The sequence below is a fragment of the Poeciliopsis prolifica genome, unplaced genomic scaffold (assembly GCF_027474105.1).
Source record: "Poeciliopsis prolifica strain line A6 unplaced genomic scaffold, Auburn_PproV2 SCAFFOLD014, whole genome shotgun sequence".
Lineage (NCBI taxonomy): Eukaryota > Metazoa > Chordata > Actinopteri > Cyprinodontiformes > Poeciliidae > Poeciliopsis > Poeciliopsis prolifica.
Window position 1 is genome coordinate 3,263,962 of NW_026562389.1, and position 21,430 is coordinate 3,285,391.

At 39.8% G+C, this 21,430-nt stretch overlaps 1 protein-coding gene across 3 annotated transcripts; it reads left to right on the forward strand.

Moving 5' to 3' along the window:
- The first annotated feature begins 241 nt into the window (after positions 1-241).
- rnf122 (ring finger protein 122) lies at positions 242-17,209 on the forward strand. 3 transcript variants are annotated; one of them, XM_055039166.1, is made up of 6 exons: positions 242-705; positions 6,887-7,043; positions 13,854-13,899; positions 13,977-14,018; positions 14,096-14,175; positions 15,259-17,209. In XM_055039166.1, exons 1-6 carry the CDS (start codon positions 681-683, stop codon positions 15,371-15,373), a joined length of 465 nt encoding a protein of 154 aa, XP_054895141.1. In that variant the 5' UTR covers positions 242-680; the 3' UTR covers positions 15,374-17,209. The 3 variants fall into 3 exon arrangements, with proteins under 3 accessions (XP_054895141.1, XP_054895140.1, XP_054895142.1); XM_055039165.1 differs by having other exon boundaries at positions 243-705; positions 14,093-14,175; XM_055039167.1 differs by lacking the exon at positions 242-705 and adding an exon at positions 2,652-2,980 and having other exon boundaries at positions 14,093-14,175.
- Positions 17,210-21,430: the final 4,221 nt, after the last annotated feature.

A 21,430-nucleotide genomic window follows, 5' to 3' on the forward strand; every position in this document is an offset into this window, starting at 1 on the left:
AAAAAAATATGCATGAATAAAGAAAACATAAAACAGTGAATAGATTTGTGTTGTATAATGTATGTAAAAAAAAAAAAACAACAAAACAATTATAAGTGCATTTAATATTACTGATTAAATTAAACAGAATTTAAATTGGAGCTATTATTCCGGGGGGACCCTGCGGTGCCCTGGTGCCGCTGTCTGAACCGATTCGCCCCTGAAAGCCAACCCAGTCACAACAACGCACCGCCAGGCGGGCTGCGGATTGGACTCCCCGCCCGCCAGCGGCGCCTGTCGGGGCGGGAGCAGAACCAGAACCAGCGCTCCAGTTTCCCCGACTCATATCGATGCTGCCGCCGCCACTGGGTCACTGCCATGCCGCCTGTTAACAGAGACCGACTCACAGCAGCCAGAACGAAATGAAGGAATCACAATAATCAAAACACTTTCCGCGTTTCTGCGTTTCTTGACTGCAGAGATGATCCATCGCGCAGGCAACGCGACACAACAAAGCTTCTGGATTTGGTGAAAGGCGAAGCGTTTCCCCCCCCTCGGAGGACCAGGTGCTGCTGTCTGGCTCACCTTTCACCCAGCTGCTCCGCTGTCATCCCGGCCTTCTGGGCGCGTTCAGCCGCACAGGCGTTTGCGGCTTGTTGGTAAACACGAACCCGGCGGCGAGGACTCCCTCTGGTGCATTGATGCACCCGTTTCAGTGGTGTAACGGTGAGGATTCATTTCTATTCGTCTGGGCTTTATTGTGATGAGTGGACCGTTATTTACACCCAGAGACTCACTGCGAGGCGGTTTGTCGTTGTATAAATGTGACCTAATTTGACTTAATCAACATTTATTATGACCGAGATCATTGGGGATGCTTCCAATTTAAATAGGGAGTCTAGTAATTGATTGTTATAAAACCGTAAATATATTTCTGTGCAAACAAAATGCATTTGCATGTATGATTATATAGCACTTGCAATGATTTTTAATGAGAAAAACATCAAAAACAGCTGTGTGCTCTCCTGTCATGTAATAAAGGGTTCATTGTTCCAAAATCGGGTCACTTTTATTACATTTTGGCTATGAATTTAATTAACGTTTGCATTGATTTGCGGGATACAGAACTCTTTAATCAATGTGATCCTTTATTTTCATCCCCTGCTGTTCCAGCGGGGATCCACACAAAGCCAGTCTTTGTGTTCTCTTTGCAGCATCTCAGGGTAATCTTGTTAACACAGACTCGCTCTAACTTCAACCTATCACTTTCACCACTTGGCTTGCGGCGCTCTGGGTGTCTGAGTGGTGGCAAAGTTTGCAGAACTTCTAATTTTGGCTCTGTTTGTTGCAGCAAATGTTTTGGTGCCCCACTGTGACAGCTAGAGCCCGTCGAGGTGATGGATTGCAGGTCTTTTCCCATTAGCTTTGCATGTTTCAATGCAGCAGCCTTGTCTGGGGATTGTTGGTTGGTGCTGAGACAAAAAACAATTCCCCCCTTTGTGTGGCTCAACTCCCCTGCTATTCATAGCACACCCGCAAACACAGAGAGCAGCACACGCAGGGACACTCTGCTGGAAAAATAAAATAGTATCAGGGCGTTTGAGCTGAATTCTGTACTAGTGCAACCATGTATGAGGAGATTTCAGGGCATTGTTACGTATTTTTCAGGCTCATAGAGCTGTTTCACAGCACTATACTGCTGTCAATTGTTGTAAAAATGTTGTGCATATGAAAATTGACTCAAAAGTAATTTGACGCCTTGAAATTGGGCCTCTGTCCCTTTAAGAAGCTCCTGCTCCTTCCGATAGTCCCCCTTCAGCACATCATTACAACAATGCTGATGCTGCAGGAGTTTTAGACTGAAAAGTAGTTCCTATGATAAGCTCAGTAGACTTCCAGTTCCACCAGGTGTTTGCTAATTGCTGCTGCCGCTAGTCTGAAGGAGCTGAGTGGGGGAAGGAAGGCTCTGTGAGGTGGAAGCTAACTGCATGGAAAAGGCGGCACTTTGGGAGGCTAATTTCAAGGTCCTAAATTACAAATTCAAACTTCTTTCCAGTCATATTTGATATGTATTGCATTTTTATAACAACTGATGGTGGCATATAATTTTGCCATAAATAATATTCAATTTTAGAAGGATTTAATTTAGCCCTGTTGAAGCTGCATGGGCAGCACAGTGGCGCAGTTGGTAGCACTGTTGCCTTGCAGCAAGAAGGTTGTGGGTTTGCATGTTCTCCCTGCGCCTGAGTGGATTCTCTCTGGGTACTCCGGCTTCCTCCACAGGTTAACTGGTCTCTCTAAATTGTTTTTGGGTGCGAGTGTGTGTGTGCGTGGTTGTGTGTCCCATCTGTCTCTGTGTTTCCCTGCGACAGACTGGTGACCTGTCCAGGGTGAACCCCGTCTCTCGCCCGAAACGTTCGCTGGAGATGGGCACCATATACCTTCCACCCCACTTAGAAAATGGATGGATGAATGAACCTGTATCTCTCTAAAACTTCATCCACATTGATAAACCTTAACCTGTCCGTGTTTTTGACTATCTGCTCCTATTTACTGTTTATTTATCACGCGTGTCATCGTTTTCATTTTTTCCGACTTTCTCCGTTAGACCAGCAGGAACCGGCTTGCGTTTTTTTTTCCCCCTCTCGTATGAAATGCTGAATATTTGATGTGGAGTTCTGTCTTCAGCGCAGGCAGCAGCAGAGGCAGCTTTGTGTGAAATCGGCGTATGTAGGACAAACCCCCACCGGCATCTCGTCTCAGGGAGACATCCTCCGTCGAGGTGTTTCGCAGCTCTGCCAAATCACAGACGGGGCTTCCCAGGCTCCCTTCAAAAAAAAAAAAGAAAAAAGAAAAATGACAGCACAGGAATCTGTCTCACACAGATTTCCTTTGTCCTCAAAATGAGAACTTTCCCTCGCCAGAGCCGTCGTCCTCGCTCTGCATCTGCTACTCCCGGCGCCATGGCAACGAGCCGCCTCGTGAGAGAGCCGTTATATAGGTCAGTGGTCATGCAACGCTCCACCCAAAGCAAAATATTACACATAGCTGTCTGATACCCACACATGCAGAGGTAGAAAGCAGACAAAAGAAATCTGCCTGCACTGTTAGTCGCTGCCTGATGAAGATGCATGAAAGCTTTTGCTAATATGACCTACATTTGGTGTCTGCAGCAGCTTCAGAGCTGATTTCTGGCCTCATCTGTGCAGTGACATAAATACAAGAGCCACAAAATCCTTCAGTCCGTCCTTTGGTGTTTGCGTGCCTCTGTGTCTTCAGATGTTCTGCGTGTGGCCCAAAGATCGACTGAGTGATGGAGGAAAATGAGGGCCAAGCGTCTGTTTGTTTGCATGCTCACATCCTCGTGTGCGTCCAGCCTGGGGTGGGGCTGCTGAGCTCATATCCTCAGGGATATTCCCCGAGCAGGACTATCTGAAGCGGCTGATATTTTACAATGAAACATGTGTTTCTCATTATTTAACTTTGTTTTTTAAAAGCCGGAGTAGAGATGTGTGGATGGATGCTGTGCAGGATTTAAAGGATGCTTGACTGATAGTGTTGATTAATTTTTGACTGATAACAAAAATTGGATATCAAACGAAGGCCCAACACAGACAAAGGCGTTTTAATTTGAATTTGATCAAGGTGAAGCCAAAACTGCCACTTGAGGAGTTCATATTTAAAGACAGATTTATTTTTTTATTATTATTTGAGTATTCTTTTGTACAGTTTTGTCTTAATTACTGCTCTGACTGTGTTGGTCTTTCAGCAAACCACAGTCTGTATGCTCTGATCAATCGATTACTAAATTAGTCGATGATTATTTAATTAATCATTTCATCTAATTAATTATTTCAGACCCCAGATTTGATATTTTTCCAGTAGCTGCACTGATTTGTCACTGAGGTTTGTGTTTGCAACCCAAGCAAAACATTCGCCAACATTATGTCATGTTGCAAGTACGTCTAATATGTTGCTGCCTTAATCCCAGCCAAAATGAAACATGTTTATTTCGCCCTTCTCTAATTGGTTCCAGATTTCATTTGCTTGGATTTGTTTTTTTTTTATTATTGCAGTCTTTTCCTCGACAGAATTGATACTCCAATTTCATTAGGAACTCACTAACATTGAGATGCTTACAAACACATCTGAGTTTTTGTTTGTGTATCTGACTTACAGTTTTTGCTGTAGGGCTGATTTGTATGTAAATGACTGTGTATTCACGCAGTTTCCTCCTCCATCCTTCATCCACCTATCACCTATCTTCCTTCTCCATCATCCATCAAAATAAATAAAAACTCTGACCGCCTTCACACCGACAGAGTAGACACTGTTGGCCGTTTCTTTCTTTCAGGTTAAACTGAGATTTCATTGATTACCTCACAGGCAAGGTGAGCTAATAAGACACATTAGCTGCTGTATATGTTGATGGAAACATATTTGAGCGGCCTCTGACTCATTATCTCTCACTGGGTTAACGTGACCGTAACATCGGCCTCACGCAGATACCGACTGCTACTTTTTACTTTTACTTGACTAAATAGAAGTTGAAGAAGTGCTACTCCCTCTGGAGTAAAATGTTTGTGTACTTTACAAACCTCTCCCAGCTTCCTAATGGGAAATCTGACTTTGGAGGGCGTTCCAGTTAATTTTTAGAAACTGGAAAGTCAGAATTTCCGATTTCAATACACTTCTGTTGTGAATGAGGTGGATGGAATACCTGAACTTAATAATTTGGAGGGGCGACCCAATCCTTTTGTCTGGTTAACATAACAGCATTTTATTCCTAGAGTTTAGTACAGCTATGAATGAATCATAGGTCAGGTTCAAAAGGCGTAAAAAACCAAAAAAATTCTCTGAAAATGTCCAGGTTCTTGACAAAAATGAGCGAAGAAGCAACAAAAGTCCAAATAAAGCTCCTCAGTGATCGACTACGATCTGTCATGTTTGAAGGTTAATAAATCACTAAAGCGCAGAGACTAAATGTGACAAGAGGAAATGTTTTGACAGGGTTTTAACAGTGTGCACCAAACTACCTGGTGTCCAAACTACCAGGATTAGCAACTTTTCTCGGGGAAACCCTGATTCAAACAATAAATAACACAAGAACTTATAGCGAGAATCGCAGGAAGAACAATGGCAGAACAATGAAGGGACCAGAGGATCTAACTGGGGGTGATGAGGAACAGCTGCGGCTGAATGAAAGCAGGGAAATAGAGGAAGGTTACGTTCACACAGCAGGACTTGATGCTCAATTCATATTTGTATGCTTTGTTTCTGTGTTGATACAACTAAATAAATGCAACTGCAATCAGATTTCTATGTGAACGGTTGTCTATGGATCTATTTTAAAGTTTAACCAGCAATGGGAGGAGACAGGATTGTCACAAAATTATAAAAACACAAAGAAAGCAGAGCTAATGGGACTGCAACTTCTGATTAGATTGTGATGCAATTCACCCACACAGACTTCTTTCATAATGTCATAATTATAATTTGCAGCCATTGTTTATGTCCGGATTTACTCTGTCTGGCTTCTTCTGGTCCGGAATGTAAAGACGTAAAAAACATAACCTTATTAACACAAAGCGAAACTCAAAAGGAACCACAAACCAAGAGGAAAACAGCCTGAAATTAACATAAATTAATGAAGCAAAAATTCATGAAGGACCACAAAAAAACAATAATATTAAGATAAGAAATTAAACACAAATGAACAAACTGATGTGGCAAAACCCCAATGTCACAAATCAAAAACAGGACATGACAAAACCTTTTCAAACAATAAAACCACAAATACTAAAAAAAAACAAAGAAAGGAAAGTTTGGCTTCTCGGAATGAAAACATAAAGAATGAGAAATGAATTGTGACATTTTTTTAGAATAGTGTAAATGCTGCTCTGACTGAATGTTTTGGTGTCTGGACAAAAAAAGATTGTAATTAAACATATGTGGTTAGTTATATTTCAAACATCAAAGTCTGTTATGGACATCGTTTGCATTCAGTTGCTTTTTTTTAGGAACATTCTTCTTCAAAGGGGATTTATTATGCAAAATTAACTTTATGCGTGTTTTTTTTTACTTCCATTTTGATCTCAGCTGCTTCCAAAAACAAGCACTTAGAAAAACCACACAGCATTTTTGTTTTTGGTAATAAGTTAATGCTTTTTTTGTTATCTGGAAAATGAGTCGTTTCAAAAACCTCCTGATTGTTGAGTCACAATTAATTGGCACTGTGTTGTTACCTTGCAACCCCAGCCAAGCCAGATACTGACCGGGACAAACCGGGTCAACAGAAACAATAACACTGAATTCAGAGGATTTGTGCTAAAACTACAACAACAACGCAAGAAGTCCAGATTCTATTTATTCATTAAAATCAAATCAAATTTAAGGTCGAATTAAATTACATTTAAAATGACCTAATATGCATAAATTCACATTTTGCATGTTTTTCTTTTTCAATTAGAGTCCATACTGCTGCTAAAAACAGCTAAAGTGCTTAAAAAGACTCTCAGCTGTTTTTGGCAATAGGTTTTTGTTTTTGGTGCCTGGAAAATAAGCAGTTTAAAAAAAAATCCCGATTGCTAGGTCACGTTGGACGGGTCACCAAAGTGGAGCTCCAGCACTTTTGGTCAGCTGGTTTTGCTGCTATCCACGCTGCAGAATGGCTGCTTCAAAAGACAACTTTTAGTTGTTGACGAACCATTCAGAAACCATTTGCTGCATTCTTGTAGGCTGTACAGGAGGCTCTACTTCTGCTTTTCACATGTCTACTGTTGTATAATTGCGCTTCTGTTTGCATCCATTTTCAGTGGAAATGTTTTTAGCTCTTTGAGGCCCTAAATAGGTAATCTTTTTCGTATATGTAAATAATTCTGTTCATCCTCTCTCTGTCCTTGCTTAGGGTGCTTTTGTGGTCTGGGAGTGGTTTACGCAAACAAGTCGTGCACCATGCCGCCCATCACCTTCCAGGACCTGCCCCTCAACATCTACATGGTCATCTTCGGGACAGGCATCTTCGTCTTCATCTTGAGCCTCATCTTCTGCTGCTATTTCATCAGGTAAGAGAAATATGAGCGTTAACCGATCAAAAACAACCACTCAAAACGAATTAGCTAAATTCTGACTCAAACGAGCAATAATATTAACATTGTGTCTCTGAAAGTCAAGCTAAATTAGCGACTTACATGCTTATTTTAACAGGAAAATGACACGGATTTACAAACAATTGTAAATAGATTAATAGATTTTTCAAAAGCTGTTAAAGTGGTTAATTTAATAGGCATTTTTTGCTTACACTTTGTGTGCCTCTGCCCCGTTCAACATGGGGATTGAAGGCAGTGGAGAGTGAATGGCAGATGGAGCTAAATGCAAAGCAAACTAAATGCTGCAAAAGATTTAAGATGCATGACAGGACTTACAATTAAAGCTTATAGAAACAGTTTGACTGAACTTGAGCTATTTTCCAATGAACAACCGTCCATATTAATCAGTAAAAAGACTTGGATCAATACCTCCAGCAGCAAGAACCCAATAAATTATAGACATTTATGATTGAAAAGTGGCCAAGATGAGGAACGTCAAGGTGTATGACCTGCAGTTTTTGTTTTTCAAAATATAAAGTCATTGTTTCTGATCAAACACACCAATTAACAGGAACAGTGTGTTTGTTGTGTTATGGCCGGTAGGACTGTTACCTTGCAGCTGGAAGTTCCTGGTTTCCTCTTTTCTGCTTCCCTTCAGGTACTCTAGCTTCAAAAACACACTTATAGGTTATCAGTAAATCTAAAACTATGTCTAAAACTTCCTCTGGGTATGTGTCTGTGCAGACATGTTGTTTCTCTCTGTGAGCCTTCACAGCCTGCAACAGGTTGGCCTCCACATGTGACCTTACAGGAATAAGCAGGAGTGGATGAATTGATAACAATTTAACTTCAAAACACTAAATAAAATGCCAAAGTCATTACATTTAGTGACATGCGAGAAATAAATGTGACAATTTCATCACAATTCAGCCAAAGGCTAGTGAGTCACTTTCTAGAAAACAACAGGAGTCGGTGATGGAAATCAGGAGATCAACAGCCTGACAGATCCGTCCCTTTTTTTTTAAATCTACTGACAGAGAGACATTGTGTGTGTGTGTGTGTGTGTGTGTGTGTGTGTGTGTGTGTGTGTGTGTGTGTGTGTGTGTGTGTGTGTGTGTGTGTGTGTGAGTGAAGGCGAGGAACGCAGTGAGGGAGGGGAGGGAAACAAAGGAGAACATGGTGACCTCTCCTGCTGTTGACTGTGAACTCCCCCTGATGAAACCCGGAGACGTATGTGTCCAAAGGACGGGATGTGAGGCAACAGGAAGCCGCTGGTCACAATGTGTGAGGACAGCGATGAGCTCAGAATAACCGTCGTCTGAATAGCTCTCAGTGGGCGCGCACACAATCGTCACACAAAAGCTCACCAGGAAACACCAACACCTGTGGGAGGGATTTGCCTGGACGGCTCCGTATTTAGCAAATTGCCTGGCGTTTGATGTTGCAGAGGGATATTTTCAGACAGGGAGATAATGAAATCCTGTTCAAAGGGATCATAATGTCTCAGGTTGAGACATGTGTCAGCTGGAAGCAGAAAGGACAAAAGTCCTGTCCGGCTGAGTGACATGAGGCGTTCTTCCAGTAACAGAGTTAAATCACGTTCTTTATTAATCAAGGCACGAGGCTCTTGAAATTTATGAAGTAAGATATACATTTAATCAAGACATTTAAAAGTGACCTATTATACTATTATATATTCCTTGAACATTTCCTCTCCAGAAAACCATTCTTGGATCATGATATTTTAATCTTCTCGGTCTATTCTGAGATCCTTTCAGAAAGAGATATTTTGGGACGTCTTGTCACTTTAAATAAGTTTTGGTTGTCCACGCCCCCAACTCAACGTTTACACCCGCGTGTGAAAATGGCGGCAAACGCATGCACAATTATACAATCACACATCTTTGATTAGCAGAAGAAGAGTCTCTTGCACAACCAACAAGAACGCAGCAAGTGGTTTCTGAATATTAAGTCAACAACAATACACTTGTGTTTTGCAGCAGCCATTGTACAGCAATTAAACCGGCTGATTATACGTGCTGGAACTCCACTCTGGGAGCCCATCGAGGTTTTTCAAATAATTAATTTCCCAGACACCAAAAAACATCAACCTATTGCTAAAAAACAGCTGAGTGTCTTTTGTTGTTTTTAGAAGCAATAGAGACTCAAAAGGAGGAAGAAAAATGTACAAAATATGAATTTTGTACGTTCCCTTTAAATGTAATTTAATTTGATCTTAAATCTGATTTTAATGAATAAATTAAAAATTAAACTATTACTGAAGAGCATCTGGATTGTTTGCCTTGTTGTATTTTTAGTTTTAGTTTACCCCGGTCATTTTCTGGTGGAAATCATAAAGTATCCTATTGGAGCTGATTTGTTGTCAGACCTTTGACCCCTGGCTGTGTTGTTAAACTCTCACATCACTTCTGTTTTCCTCGAAGTTCTCGTCCATGAGTCACAGTCACTGAATCACTTCCTTCAGCTGCATTAACTAGACGATTGCCGTCTTTGTTAGAAGTGGGATTGTGAATTTATTTATAGAGCAGGTGAATCATCTCATTCAAGGCTTTCTGCTATCTCAACCAGCGTCTCTGGCAATCCTGGGTGGGAGTTTGTGATGTTTGCTTTTATTTTTTTTTTTTACTCTAGAGAGTGAAGAGTCTTTAAAGGCTCTTTTTGTCTGCCTTTCAGAGATTTAATTGTTCCCAGTTCAAGGAATGAAAAACAATTTCACCTTTTCAGACAAAAGAACAATATGACGAAACATGATGATGACAAATTTGCTGGAGAACAAATTGTCTTGGAAGTTGTTGCAATAAACAATAATGTTGTTGCTTTGGGACCTTTTTAAGTAATATAAAAACAACGGCATAATAATGCAAATAGATCCTTTCAGAGGTTACTCAACTTCAATTTCTAACGAACATTTAACAATGGCCCTTTAAGGCATTTTAAATATCCAAAATAAATAAAGAAAACAACCAAAACAGCAAATAAAATAGATACTGAAATCATTTAAACCATTTAGCAAGATTGACCTACATTTTGTTGGTGTGTTACATAAAATCCTGTTAAAACACATGAAGAATATAACACAAGGTTATATTCGGCAGGCGAGCAGCTGCTAGCTTGCCGTTTTGTCTAGTCAAAGTCTTTCCACAAAATTCTCTTGTAGTTAAATTATTTTCCCTAGTGCAGCAGAAATTCTAGGTAAAATCTTGTTTTTTCAGTGTTGCAAAAGGATGAAAATACAAGATTTCTGACTGCAACCAACTGAAGCCAACACCTTCACCTGCTCCAGTCGTTCTTTGCTTATGATTACACACTTTTATACTTCAGAAAGATGGTGAATTAAATAATGATAGATGAATAATAATCTGCAACACGTTCAAAAAGATGTGAAGTTTTCTGTCAGAGAAGCCTCAACGACACGAAGCATGTCGTCTTTGTATGTCGCAGTTGAAATGGTTTAGAAAGTGAACTGCCTCACATAAGACAAAAACAGCGTGAAGAGTTTCAGGAAATTCAATGAAACAGCAGAGAGGTCATGCTGGAGGTCAGTGTGAAGGTAGGAGCAGAGGCAGAGGTCTCGCTGGAAAGAAAAGGAAAACTCTGGCTGTGAGCCGACGCCGCACAACAAACGCTCGCTGTGGAAGTCCTCCTGCGCTCTGCCTCGATGTTGAGAAGACGACTTTGTTTCCACTGCGAATCGAGGCTGAGTTAAAGTGGCGTCGGGGAGCGTTTCTGATGCGTAGGGTTCACGGCTGAGGAGGCGAAGCAGGCTGGACTGAAAGGAGGGTGAGTCATCTGAAAACAAACTGCAAGGACTCAACTCTGAACGGTTAACGTTTTAAATCAGCCTCAGACAAAGCTAACCAGTGAGAACTGCAGATTTTTATAAATTATGAAACTACTTGAGGCTGGCGAGCCTCATTTCTGGCATTAAGTCAGGAGAGATGTGGAGTTATGCTTCGGTTTTTCAGTAAGAGTTACTTCCACTTCTCATATTTACTTCATGTGAGAAGTTGATTCAGACTCTAAAATGACACAATTTGTACACAGTAAAGTATTTAAAACGATGTGGAGGGCAAACCTGCAACTCAGTTGATTAGAATATTAACAAAAAGTTTCATTATTTACCTAATTAAATCCAAAAAGTGAAACTCGTTTAAAGATTTATTACATTTTAGACATAATTTTTGACAGTTAAGGCCTAAAGCTAATGAAAACCAAAAATTCAGTTTTCTAATCATGCAAAAAATGCTAAAAATTGTTTAACTTCAACATAAACTTGTTAGGAAAAGTTGTACAAATGTTGAATTGGGAAATTAAGGTATCTTAACTTTTTAGAAAGAGCTCAGAGACATAAAATCCAAGTCATGATGGTTTGGTGATGGTTTTGGTCGCCATGCTGGTTCTGGTCCGCTGTGTTTTCCGACGTCCTCAGTCAGTCCAGTATCTACCAGGAAACAGTAGAGCACTTCATGCTTCCTTCTGCTGACAAGCTGGATGCAGAGATGCTGATTTTATTTCCCAGCAGGACTTGGCACCTCATCACACTGCCAAAGGAACCAAAAGCTGGTTTAGTGACCACGGTGTTCCTGTTATCGATTGGCCAGCAAACTCCCCTGACCTTTAACCTCACAGAAAATCAATGGGATGTTGTCAAGAGAAAGATGAGAGACACCAGATCCAACCAGGCAGCTATCAAAGCAACCTAGGTTTCCATCACACCTGCGCAGCGCCACAGGCTGATCGCCTCCATGTCGCGCTGCATGGATGCAGTAATTCAAATATCGAGTGCATAGAAATATGCATACCATATTTTTGCTTAAAACATCCATTTTTGATTGGTGATATTCCAAGTTTTTCTTTAAAGCCACAATCATTAAAATTGAAAAAAGTAAAATCTCTAAATATTTACTCTATAAGTAATGAATCTCCTTTCTGAGATGACGGACAGTAAATGTTTAAGCAGTGTTAAATATTTTGAGATGTCGTAGTTTCTTGATTGAGCTGTAAAATGGCGCCAGGTGACAGGAAAGTACATCACGACCTCCGCCTTTTAAGAATCATGCGAACTAAAAGGCCCCTGCGAACAGTTCTTTCAAATCAATTTTATTTTTCAGATGAAGCAGTGAAATCTTCGCTCCCGTCCCCTTTTCTCCTTCCCCACGTCATTTTCCACCCATGGGAAATCTCAGCGGATTTAAACTGTGTATCCTCACATTGTTCATGTGAAGCGCTGTTAGCGGCAGTCGGCGTAAACAATAAACCAAGCGAGAAAAACAACTAATAACTGTCGTTTCCTCACTCCTGCTTTCTCGCTTCATATGTATTCTCTGCACTTATTTTTCACGATTTGAATTTAGTTGCCGTTATTTTTGCCTCCAGTCTCAGAGGTCGGGGCTGCAGGCATAATGCCAGGCCACAACTGCAGACAGTGACGGATATTTGGGTCTAAGTTTAGTCGTGTAAAAACAGGAGGCCAAAAATAGCCGGTTGAACCTCGGCGGCTCGCCAAGCGATAAGGATCTGCTCTCCATTGTTGGTGTTTTGGGGGGTGGAGCAGTGATTCAAAGACTTAACGTACTCATTAGCTGTGTGTGTGTGTGTTGGTGTGTGTGCACTGTTGCATTCTGGGTGTCGTTCCACTACTGTTTATGTGTGTTTGATAAAACGAGGCGGTGTTTGCTGTGGAGCTTATATTTTGCCTGTAGCCACTGTAGCTGTTCAAAAGACCTAAATTTGAAATATTTTTACTTATTTTAATTGTACGCAGTTCTTCAAATGTCCTGTGAGTAAATATATTTGCCCATTTGTCCATTACAACTGGAACTTTAAATATATAACTGGCTAGCTATCGTCGGCGCGCCGTTGGGGTTTTAATAACACACACTAACAATTTAACTCTGGAACTAAAAAATAAGCTGCTTGATTCAGATCAGCCATTGTCTTTTTTCATGTCTGTTTAATTTTTACTTAACCCTTTTTTTTTTTAAATCAAGGGATAAGTGCAACATCAGCAATTATTCATAGTATTTTTTTAAGTTAGACATTGCTTTATCTGGAGAATTGTGGCACCCACGTTTTTTGTACAATGTTTCATTACATCGATTCTGTTCTATTTTATTTCTTAAATACAGCAAACTGATATTTTTTTTGCACTTGTTCTATTGGTTTTTAGATAAATTTATGTGACAAATTTACTGTCAAAACATGACTAATATATAAAACTAATCTCTTAAACACACAGTACCTATGAAAAGTAATAACTGTTTTATAATTTATCAATAAAATTTAGCTTTATTGGCCATATGCAAAAATGTCAGACTAAAGACTGATTTCTACAAAATAATGACATTTAAATAAATGAGGGATTGCATAACGGACACAACATGGCGTCAATATCAGGTTTTAGACAAAGGAAGAAAATCTTTGAACGACCTTCAGAAATCCTGGAGAACTATTGATCAAGACCAACTTTAAAAGGGCCATGCTATGCAAAGGTACAAAGAAATAAGACTTCTTCAGCCTCTTCTCCACAAATCTGGACCAAATTTTCTGAAAACTGCACAACAGCTGAAACACCGACTTCCTTTAAATTCAGGCACATTGAGAAACATTCTGATGTGGTAACACCACTGGACAAAATGATATGCTTCAATTGTTGACTATGTGTCTCATGACTTTATATTTTTTTGTGCGTTTTTACCATCTAAAGTACTTCGAACTGCCAAATGAAGTTGATTGATTGAGATGTTTCCTTTTTCTCGTTGACAGCAAGCTGCGCCACCAAGCACAGAGTGAACGCTTTGGATACAGAGAGGTAAGGCAGGAAGTAAAACCCAGCAGCACGGCGAATCCCACATCACATTTCAAGGTGTGCGTTTGTTACCTCCACAGGTGGTGCTAAAAGGAGATCCAAAAAAATTAAATCTTCATGGGGTAGGTTTTGATTTCTGCTGGTAGTTTTCGAGCGACTGTCAGTTCTCACTCTGTCTCGTTCGTGTCTCTTGCAGCAGACGTGCGCCGTGTGTCTGGAGGACTTTAAAGCGAAAGACGAGCTGGGGGTGTTACCATGCCAGCATGCTTTCCACAGGAAGTGAGTAGCGGCACAGGGGAGTCTTCGCCCTCATTCGCCACCTCACACGCGACTTGCTAAAGCTAAATCTGTTTGGGTTGTTGGGGAGGTCAGAGGTCAGAAGCGAGAGAGGGCTTTGAAGGTTTTAACATCGTGTGATTGGGAATTAAGGATTCCCAATCACACAACGTTTCACTACTTATGGTACAACAAGCACCAAATTAAAAGAGATTACTGGTGAAATACTCATTCAAGCCTAACATTTATTGGCTTTATCACCAGTTGACCTAAAAATGAAACTGAATGAATGTTTCATCTACCAGTTCCACTGATAATAGGTGATGTTTAGATGATTACTTAAATGAAATACATTTTTAAAAAGTAGATTACAAAACATCATAATGCCAATTTTAATACTTAAGAAGGAAGGAAAAGTTTTATTGTGACCGGTGCATCATAATAAAACAAACATTACAACGAGAGAGGCAACTAGATCTCGAATAATTAAAGATCGGGTGTCAGTGACAATCTCGGCAATCCACATGGGGGGATCTATTCAGTCTAATTCTATACTTTGAGCCCTGAGCGACGTTATACTTTATAATTTATTTTACATTATATAGAATTCCTAATTGCACTGGCTGAACAAACTAAAGTTGTGTTGTCTTTACAGGTTTGAACAAGCTATTGGTGTATTTAAGTGTGCTGTACTGGTGCAGAGTTATTAAATGTATAATTCAGTACATTTTACAGTATGTCTGTGTTTTGTTTTTTAAAAAAAGGTTTGTTTTAAGTCATTTTAGCAGTTTTTTCTGTATCGGCTCGGTACTGACTGATATCCCTGGTTACAACTTCATTACCCAGAGAAATGTTACTAAAAGGAAATAAATAGTAAGAAATACAAATAAATAAATGAAATAAAAATATAATAAAGTGTATTTACAATAAGAAAATGGTTTTATCAAGCTTGGTCTTCCCAACTTTGCCACCATAGACTAAATTGTTCAGTTTTATGATTATCCATCGAATCATCTATGGTTGCAAATCATTTTCTTGCAATGCTAATGTCATTTTGTACTAGCGTGCGTTCCTTCTTCTTTGCAGGTGTCTAGTAAAATGGCTGGAGGTGCGCTGCGTGTGCCCCATGTGCAACAAACCCATAGCGGGCCCTCCCGAGCAGCATCACAGCATCGGGACTCTGCTTGATGAACTGGTATAGCCTTCAAAGCCCTGCCAGCCTGGGTGGGAGGCCGGTGCTCAGCGAGAGCAGGGACACGCCGCTGACACTCAGCGAAGCACCAACACAGGGTAACCTAGATACCACCTGGAGAAAAAAAAAAACCCTGAAGGTTGCTGCGAGATTTTCCTCAGCCGCCCACACACCCCTCCACCACTCTTCCTTCAGCATCCCTCCCTCCCTGCACCCGTTCCTCCACATCCTCGGCTGCTGCCTGCAACGAGGCCAACGGCGTCACTGAGGTGGAGGAGGCAGCTGTTCCATCGCCAAGCGGACGAAAATGAGCGTTGAGGGGAAGAAACACGCTTCGTCGAGGAGTCGGCGCTCCAGCCCTGCATGTCACAGTGGGCACAGGCATGAAATTATATCCATACCCGCCGAATCCCGCGTGGAAAAACAACAACACCAGCAGCCGACGCCTTTCAGATGAGGAGATCTGAGGGGGAATAAAAGCCACATGCAGACAAAAATCTGTCTGCAAATTGTAAAACAAAAAGACGTAAAAAGGACAGGTAGAAAAAGAGCGACAAGCTTTTCTGAAGACTAAATGTAATCCCGTTGTTAAAAGGTATTTAATGATTATTTCAATGTAATTTTTTGTGGGTCTATGTGATTAATTTCCCCTTTTCCACTGGGAAAAAGTCTGAAGCACATTGTAAAAAAAAAAAAAAACGTCTCCAATTGCCAAACTTTTACTGTTTACTGTATAAATACAGCTGCCAGTATTTTAAAATAGACAGGGTTTTTTTTACAGTGCATAAAAATACAACTAATTTTATGAGGTCCAATCTTTATCCCGACAACCACAGTTATGGATATTGTAAATTATTCAGCTATTCACGACACGTTTATTACTGCCCAGATATGTATTTGTGTTGCAATAGATGGAAGAAATCACAAAGTTTCTCACTGTTATAAATAATAATTAAAGCTTTTCGGAGGACTAAGTAAGGTTTACACAAACAAACTTTAAAAAGATAGGTTAAAAGTCACTCTTTTATTTTATTTGTTTGTGAGATAAATTACCTTCACCTCCATTTATTCAGGAACAAATCTCCCTCAGCTTCCTTCTTGTGAAACCGAATTCATGTTTTTATTCTGTATAAGTTTAAATAACCTTTTGGTTGTAAAGAATAAATTTCACATGTTAAGGAAATTTAAGTTCTAATTTCAAGAATAAAGTTGAGTTGAATGTTTTTATATTACGCTGAAATGCTATTTCAAGATAAAAGTGAGACTTAATGAAATAATTTTTTTCCCTCGAATTGTATTTTATTTTACAAATAGAGTTGTTCTTGAAATGTTCTTTTCTTGTTCCTTTAAACTGTGAAATAAGCAGTTTGTTTTTCTTCACCTAACCCAAATTCACCATTTTAAGTTCATTAAAACAATGTGGATAATTTTTACAGATTGCACTAATTGTAGAAAATGTTCTAATTGTATAAATTGAATAAGTTGAGGGAGAAAAACAGAAATCCAGCCTTACTGTGTCATCGTTTGTCATGATTCTCCTTTGCAGTCCTCCCTAGTTGTCTTTTATTTCTTAAAAGCGTAATACTGCCTGAATTAAGCTCAGAACTCACAAAGCACATTGTTGGGTCACAACAGACACCTGCACTGTGATTAAAATGCTGAGTGAAGTAAAAAAAAATAATAATAAAAAGATGGAGGTAAAAGGTGATTCTGTTGCATTTTTGGCAAAAAGAAAACAATAAATGATGCAAATGTTCACTCTGACTCCAGTCACATTCTACCTTTTATAAAACAACAGATGTAAATACTTGAAAAAAGGAAAAAATAAAGTTGTTTGCTCAGCTATTTTGCTTGATTCTTTAGCTGTGAATGTGGCGCCATCTTCAGGTAACAGTAGAAAACCCAATAGGACCCTTTGCTTTTTTTTTTTCACCTGCATGACTAATTAAAAACAAGTTTTAAAAATGTCACCCAACACCTGAAGTTGTCTTGTAATGTTTATTTTTTTACTTTATGTATCAGAGATTGTTAAAAGATCTACAGATCTGAGAGAAGACCTTTATCATATTAATATTTTCAGTTTATTAACTAAACTTCAGCACAATTTAGTGGTAGAAATATGAGAATGACAAATCTGCCTCAGCAGTAGTCTATTTTTATTACACCACTTTTAGTTTGTTCGTGTTAGAGCTGCAGGCCCAACTTATAGCGCTGATTTTAGAGCATCTTATATGCATCTGGTTACGTCATGTAACTACTATGCATCGTGTCCTTTACGAGTTCTTCCACTTCCAGCTGAACCAGGCGGAGGTGAGGTCAGAGTAATGATCTAGTGTCAGTGTCATTACAGCTAGAAACCAAAGATCAGCCCCGAAATCTGGGAGTAATGATGGACTCTGACCTCAACCTTAAGAGCCACATAAAGACAGTTATAAAGTTGGCCTTCTATCACCTGAAGAACATTTCCAGGACTAAAGGACAAGATCTATAGCAGTAGTACCCAAAGTCGGTCCTGCATGTTTTAGTTCTCTCCCTATTTTAACACACCTGGATCCAATGACGGCTCATTAGAAGGCCTAAAGAAGAGCATTAACAGACTGAAAAGGTTGTTATTACCAGCAGGGAGAGAACTAGAACATGCAAGATGCCGGCCCTAGAGGACTGAGTTTGGGCGTCACTGTTGTAGAGAAACTCATCCATGTGTTTATCTTTAGTCACGTCGATTCCTGGAACAATGTCTTTACAGGTAAAAAAAAATAAAAATCCTCCAGCTTGGGCTGGGGTTAACCTTTCTGACTAAAACCAGGAAGTTAGAGCACATCACACCAGTTCTAACATCCATACCCTGGCTCCTTGTAGCTCAGAGAATAGACTTTAAAATACTGTTGTTCGTTTATACAGTTCTGAACAGCTTAACACATTAAAGATTATATTAGATACATTAAAGATCTGCTGTTGTATCAACCTTCCAGATCTCTCAGGTCTTCTAGTTCTGGTCTGCATCCCCAGATCCAAATATAGAGAAGCCACATTGTTGGGCCACATGCAACATTGGTTCTTGATCACAGTGGATGCATTATGATGGGTAATACTGCACTGCTGTTTGTGAGGGGCAGTTATTGTAGTAGTTGTCTGAAATTAAGGCACAATATCTGTATTAACATAGGATTGTTTCTGTTGACAAAGACTATGAGAAAAAGAGGCAACAGGCTACCAGTTTAGAAGTCACCATAGATCAAACTCAACCATGAACAATTTCCATCAAATCTGTGAGAAGTTTGAAAACTACTGAAGCAAATAAATCCTCCTGGGGTCAACAGCTTAATGCTGCAGAAATGTGTTCGGTAAATAATTTTTTTTTTTAACTTGTCAGTGCTTGTAGTAATGACATGGTAATGTTTTTCAGTACTCATGTATAGGACTTTATAGAACATCAGCGGGGAAAAAAAGTCATGATGTAAAAAATAAAATCTCCACAGACAAGCAGTGTAAAAACATTGTGTTGTGCATGAGGACATATATGACGAATGCATAACATTGTGAGAAATCAAGTTAATAAAAATGCATTTATCTTCAAATTTTCTTTCCTAAGCTTGCTCAGGTTTTAGACCAAACCAGAGATCCAGGTGAATATGTTGCTTGTGCTGAAGTGCAGATCCTGACTCAAAAAAATATGAGTCAATATGAGTCTGCCTCAATGAACAGGTGAGTTTCAATATATGTCAAGCCATGTGTGTGATAAAGCCATTTTGCATATCATGAAAATATGATTTCTACAATTCTTCAAAAATTCTGAACTCCTGTCTGAAAGCTGTTGAGAAAATGTGCAGCGACAAGGTCGGTAAATTTATAGAATCTACATCTGTTTCATGAGAGTTAGGAGTCATAAATACTGAATGAGTAAATTCCATAAACATTTAACAGTAAAACTGTCATGATGATGAACAGACCCGATGCATCAGGAAGAAAATGTTTAGGTGTCATGAAGTGTGGTGTAAGTGCAGAGAAGAAGTCGGGACTGAGAAGTGGTGCGGCGAGAGACGAGCAGAGTGCCGAGACGGACTGGCGAGTTGTGAATGAGAGAGAGGAGCTTAAGTACTGGAAGGTAGTAAATAGAACAATAGACCTAGCTAGATGAGACGACTGATTGCAGGTGTGAGTAATTGGCACTGGAGCCAGCTGAGGGGTGGAGAGAAGGAAGGTGGCACAGGGAGGCTAAGAAGATCTGCTGGGGAATACAAAAAGGAGGAAACACAGAGCTGAAAATACTTCTAACACTGAAGACACACTAAGAGTAAAGATTGATTGTCCTTTTTGTTGCTTTCTTTCTCCAGGGTGTCAAGGTTTTTGCAAGAAATGGTAATATTCCTGGTTTCCACTCAATCCCCTTAATCCAACACTACATCTCCCAGTACATATTATTGAAGAATTTATTTTCAGCTTTGAATGTCGGAGTCACCATAATTTATGTTAATTATGGGGTTTAATTGTAAACCACAGGCACAAGATTTAGAATGGATTCTGATTACTGTATGGCGCCCTGGACATTAAACACTTGGTTAGTACAATACTTATTTGATACTGACCTTCATAATTTCTGCACATCTTTGCACTTGTCTAATTCATGTATTACTCGGCAGTAGTGTCATCATCAGGGTGACATATTTTTTCCAGATTGTGAAGCCTATGCATAGGGAGTTTTTCTTCCTTAACTCTGTCAATGGCACTGACTTCGTAGATAAAAACTACATCAAAACATTAAGGTTTTATAGGAGTAAGTTTGACATGTGTTCAGTTTGTTGTTCCGTTGTTACACGGAGCATTAATCTTCATGTTTGTGTAACAAAACTTTTCAAACTTGAATTTGTGATAAATGTTTTAATGCTTGAAATTCTAAAGACAAATTTTCTAAGCAGTTTACTTCTCACATAGATTGGGTTAAAGCTGGGCCATCAAGAGACTGTCCTGTCTCACAACTTTCTTGCATTTTCATACATGTTTATATATATTTTTTCTTTGAGTACTTATGTTGTGAAATATGCAACAATGTTTAACTTACAAACTTTATATGATCAGATAAGTCTGTTTTTAGTTGTCATCTGGACCATGGACAGAATTTCTTGCCAATGATGTTAAGGTAAGTGTTTTGGTTGGACCCTTGAGTTTCTTTAGCGCTGCTTGTAAGAAAAATTATCACGAGACAAAATCATTGCTCTTTCACTTGCTTACTTGTATAGAGCATCTTTCAGAAATCAATACAAACTAGACTTTATGGTGTGGCTAGCTCCATGCCTACCTCCACACCTACCTTCACGGCTTGCTCCACGCCTAGCTCCTCGGCTAAGTCCACTCCTAGCCTCACGGCGAAATCCATGGCTAGCTCCACGAGTAGCTCAAACCCAACCGGGATAGTGTTCTCTGACAATGTCAGAGCTGCCCCAGCCGGGGTAGTGTTCTCTGACAATGTGAGACCTACCCCAGCAAGGGTAGTGTTCTCTTTCAATGAGAGACACTACACAGCCGGGGTAGTGTTCTCTGACAATGAGAGACCTAACCCAGCCGGGTTAGTGTTCTCTGACGATGTATCCAACACTACATCGAAGGTCCCCCCCTCGTCGTTGGGGACCTTCACTTGCAGAAGATATGTTCCCAGCCGGGTCCACTGTACTGCCATGTAAATTTGAATCCGTTGTGAAATAATTGAACATTTTCTCCATGCCGGTCGTCATTATGTAGTCGATACCCCAGCCAAGTGGGACTGCGAAAGGCACAAGTGTGTGAGAAAAATTGAACATTGTTGAGAAATACTCAAATCAAATGTCAATGAGCCGTCTGGATCCTGAATGCTTCAAAGTATTGAGAATCCAACATTTAAAGGCTCTGAACATCTTTGATCTATTGTGACGTATTTGATGTCATCAATGACCAGTGGTCCAGGAACCACAGTTTGAGAAAGACTGATCTAAAGCAAGTAATGGTCAACCTCACATTACTTATTGGACCTGTTCTAGTTATCACTTCTAATGAAGGTTTTTGAATATGATAAAGCCCCCAAAAAGGCCCCTC

Coding starts and splice junctions, on each gene's coding strand:
- rnf122 (XM_055039165.1), top strand. CDS start 681: ATGCACCCGTTTCAGTGGTGTAACG. Junction 706..6,886: donor CCCGTTTCAGTGGTGTAACG/GTGAGGATTCAT, acceptor GTCCTTGCTTAG/GGTGCTTTTGTGGTCTGGGA. Junction 14,019..14,092: donor AAAAATTAAATCTTCATGGG/GTAGGTTTTGAT, acceptor TGTCTCTTGCAG/CAGACGTGCGCCGTGTGTCT.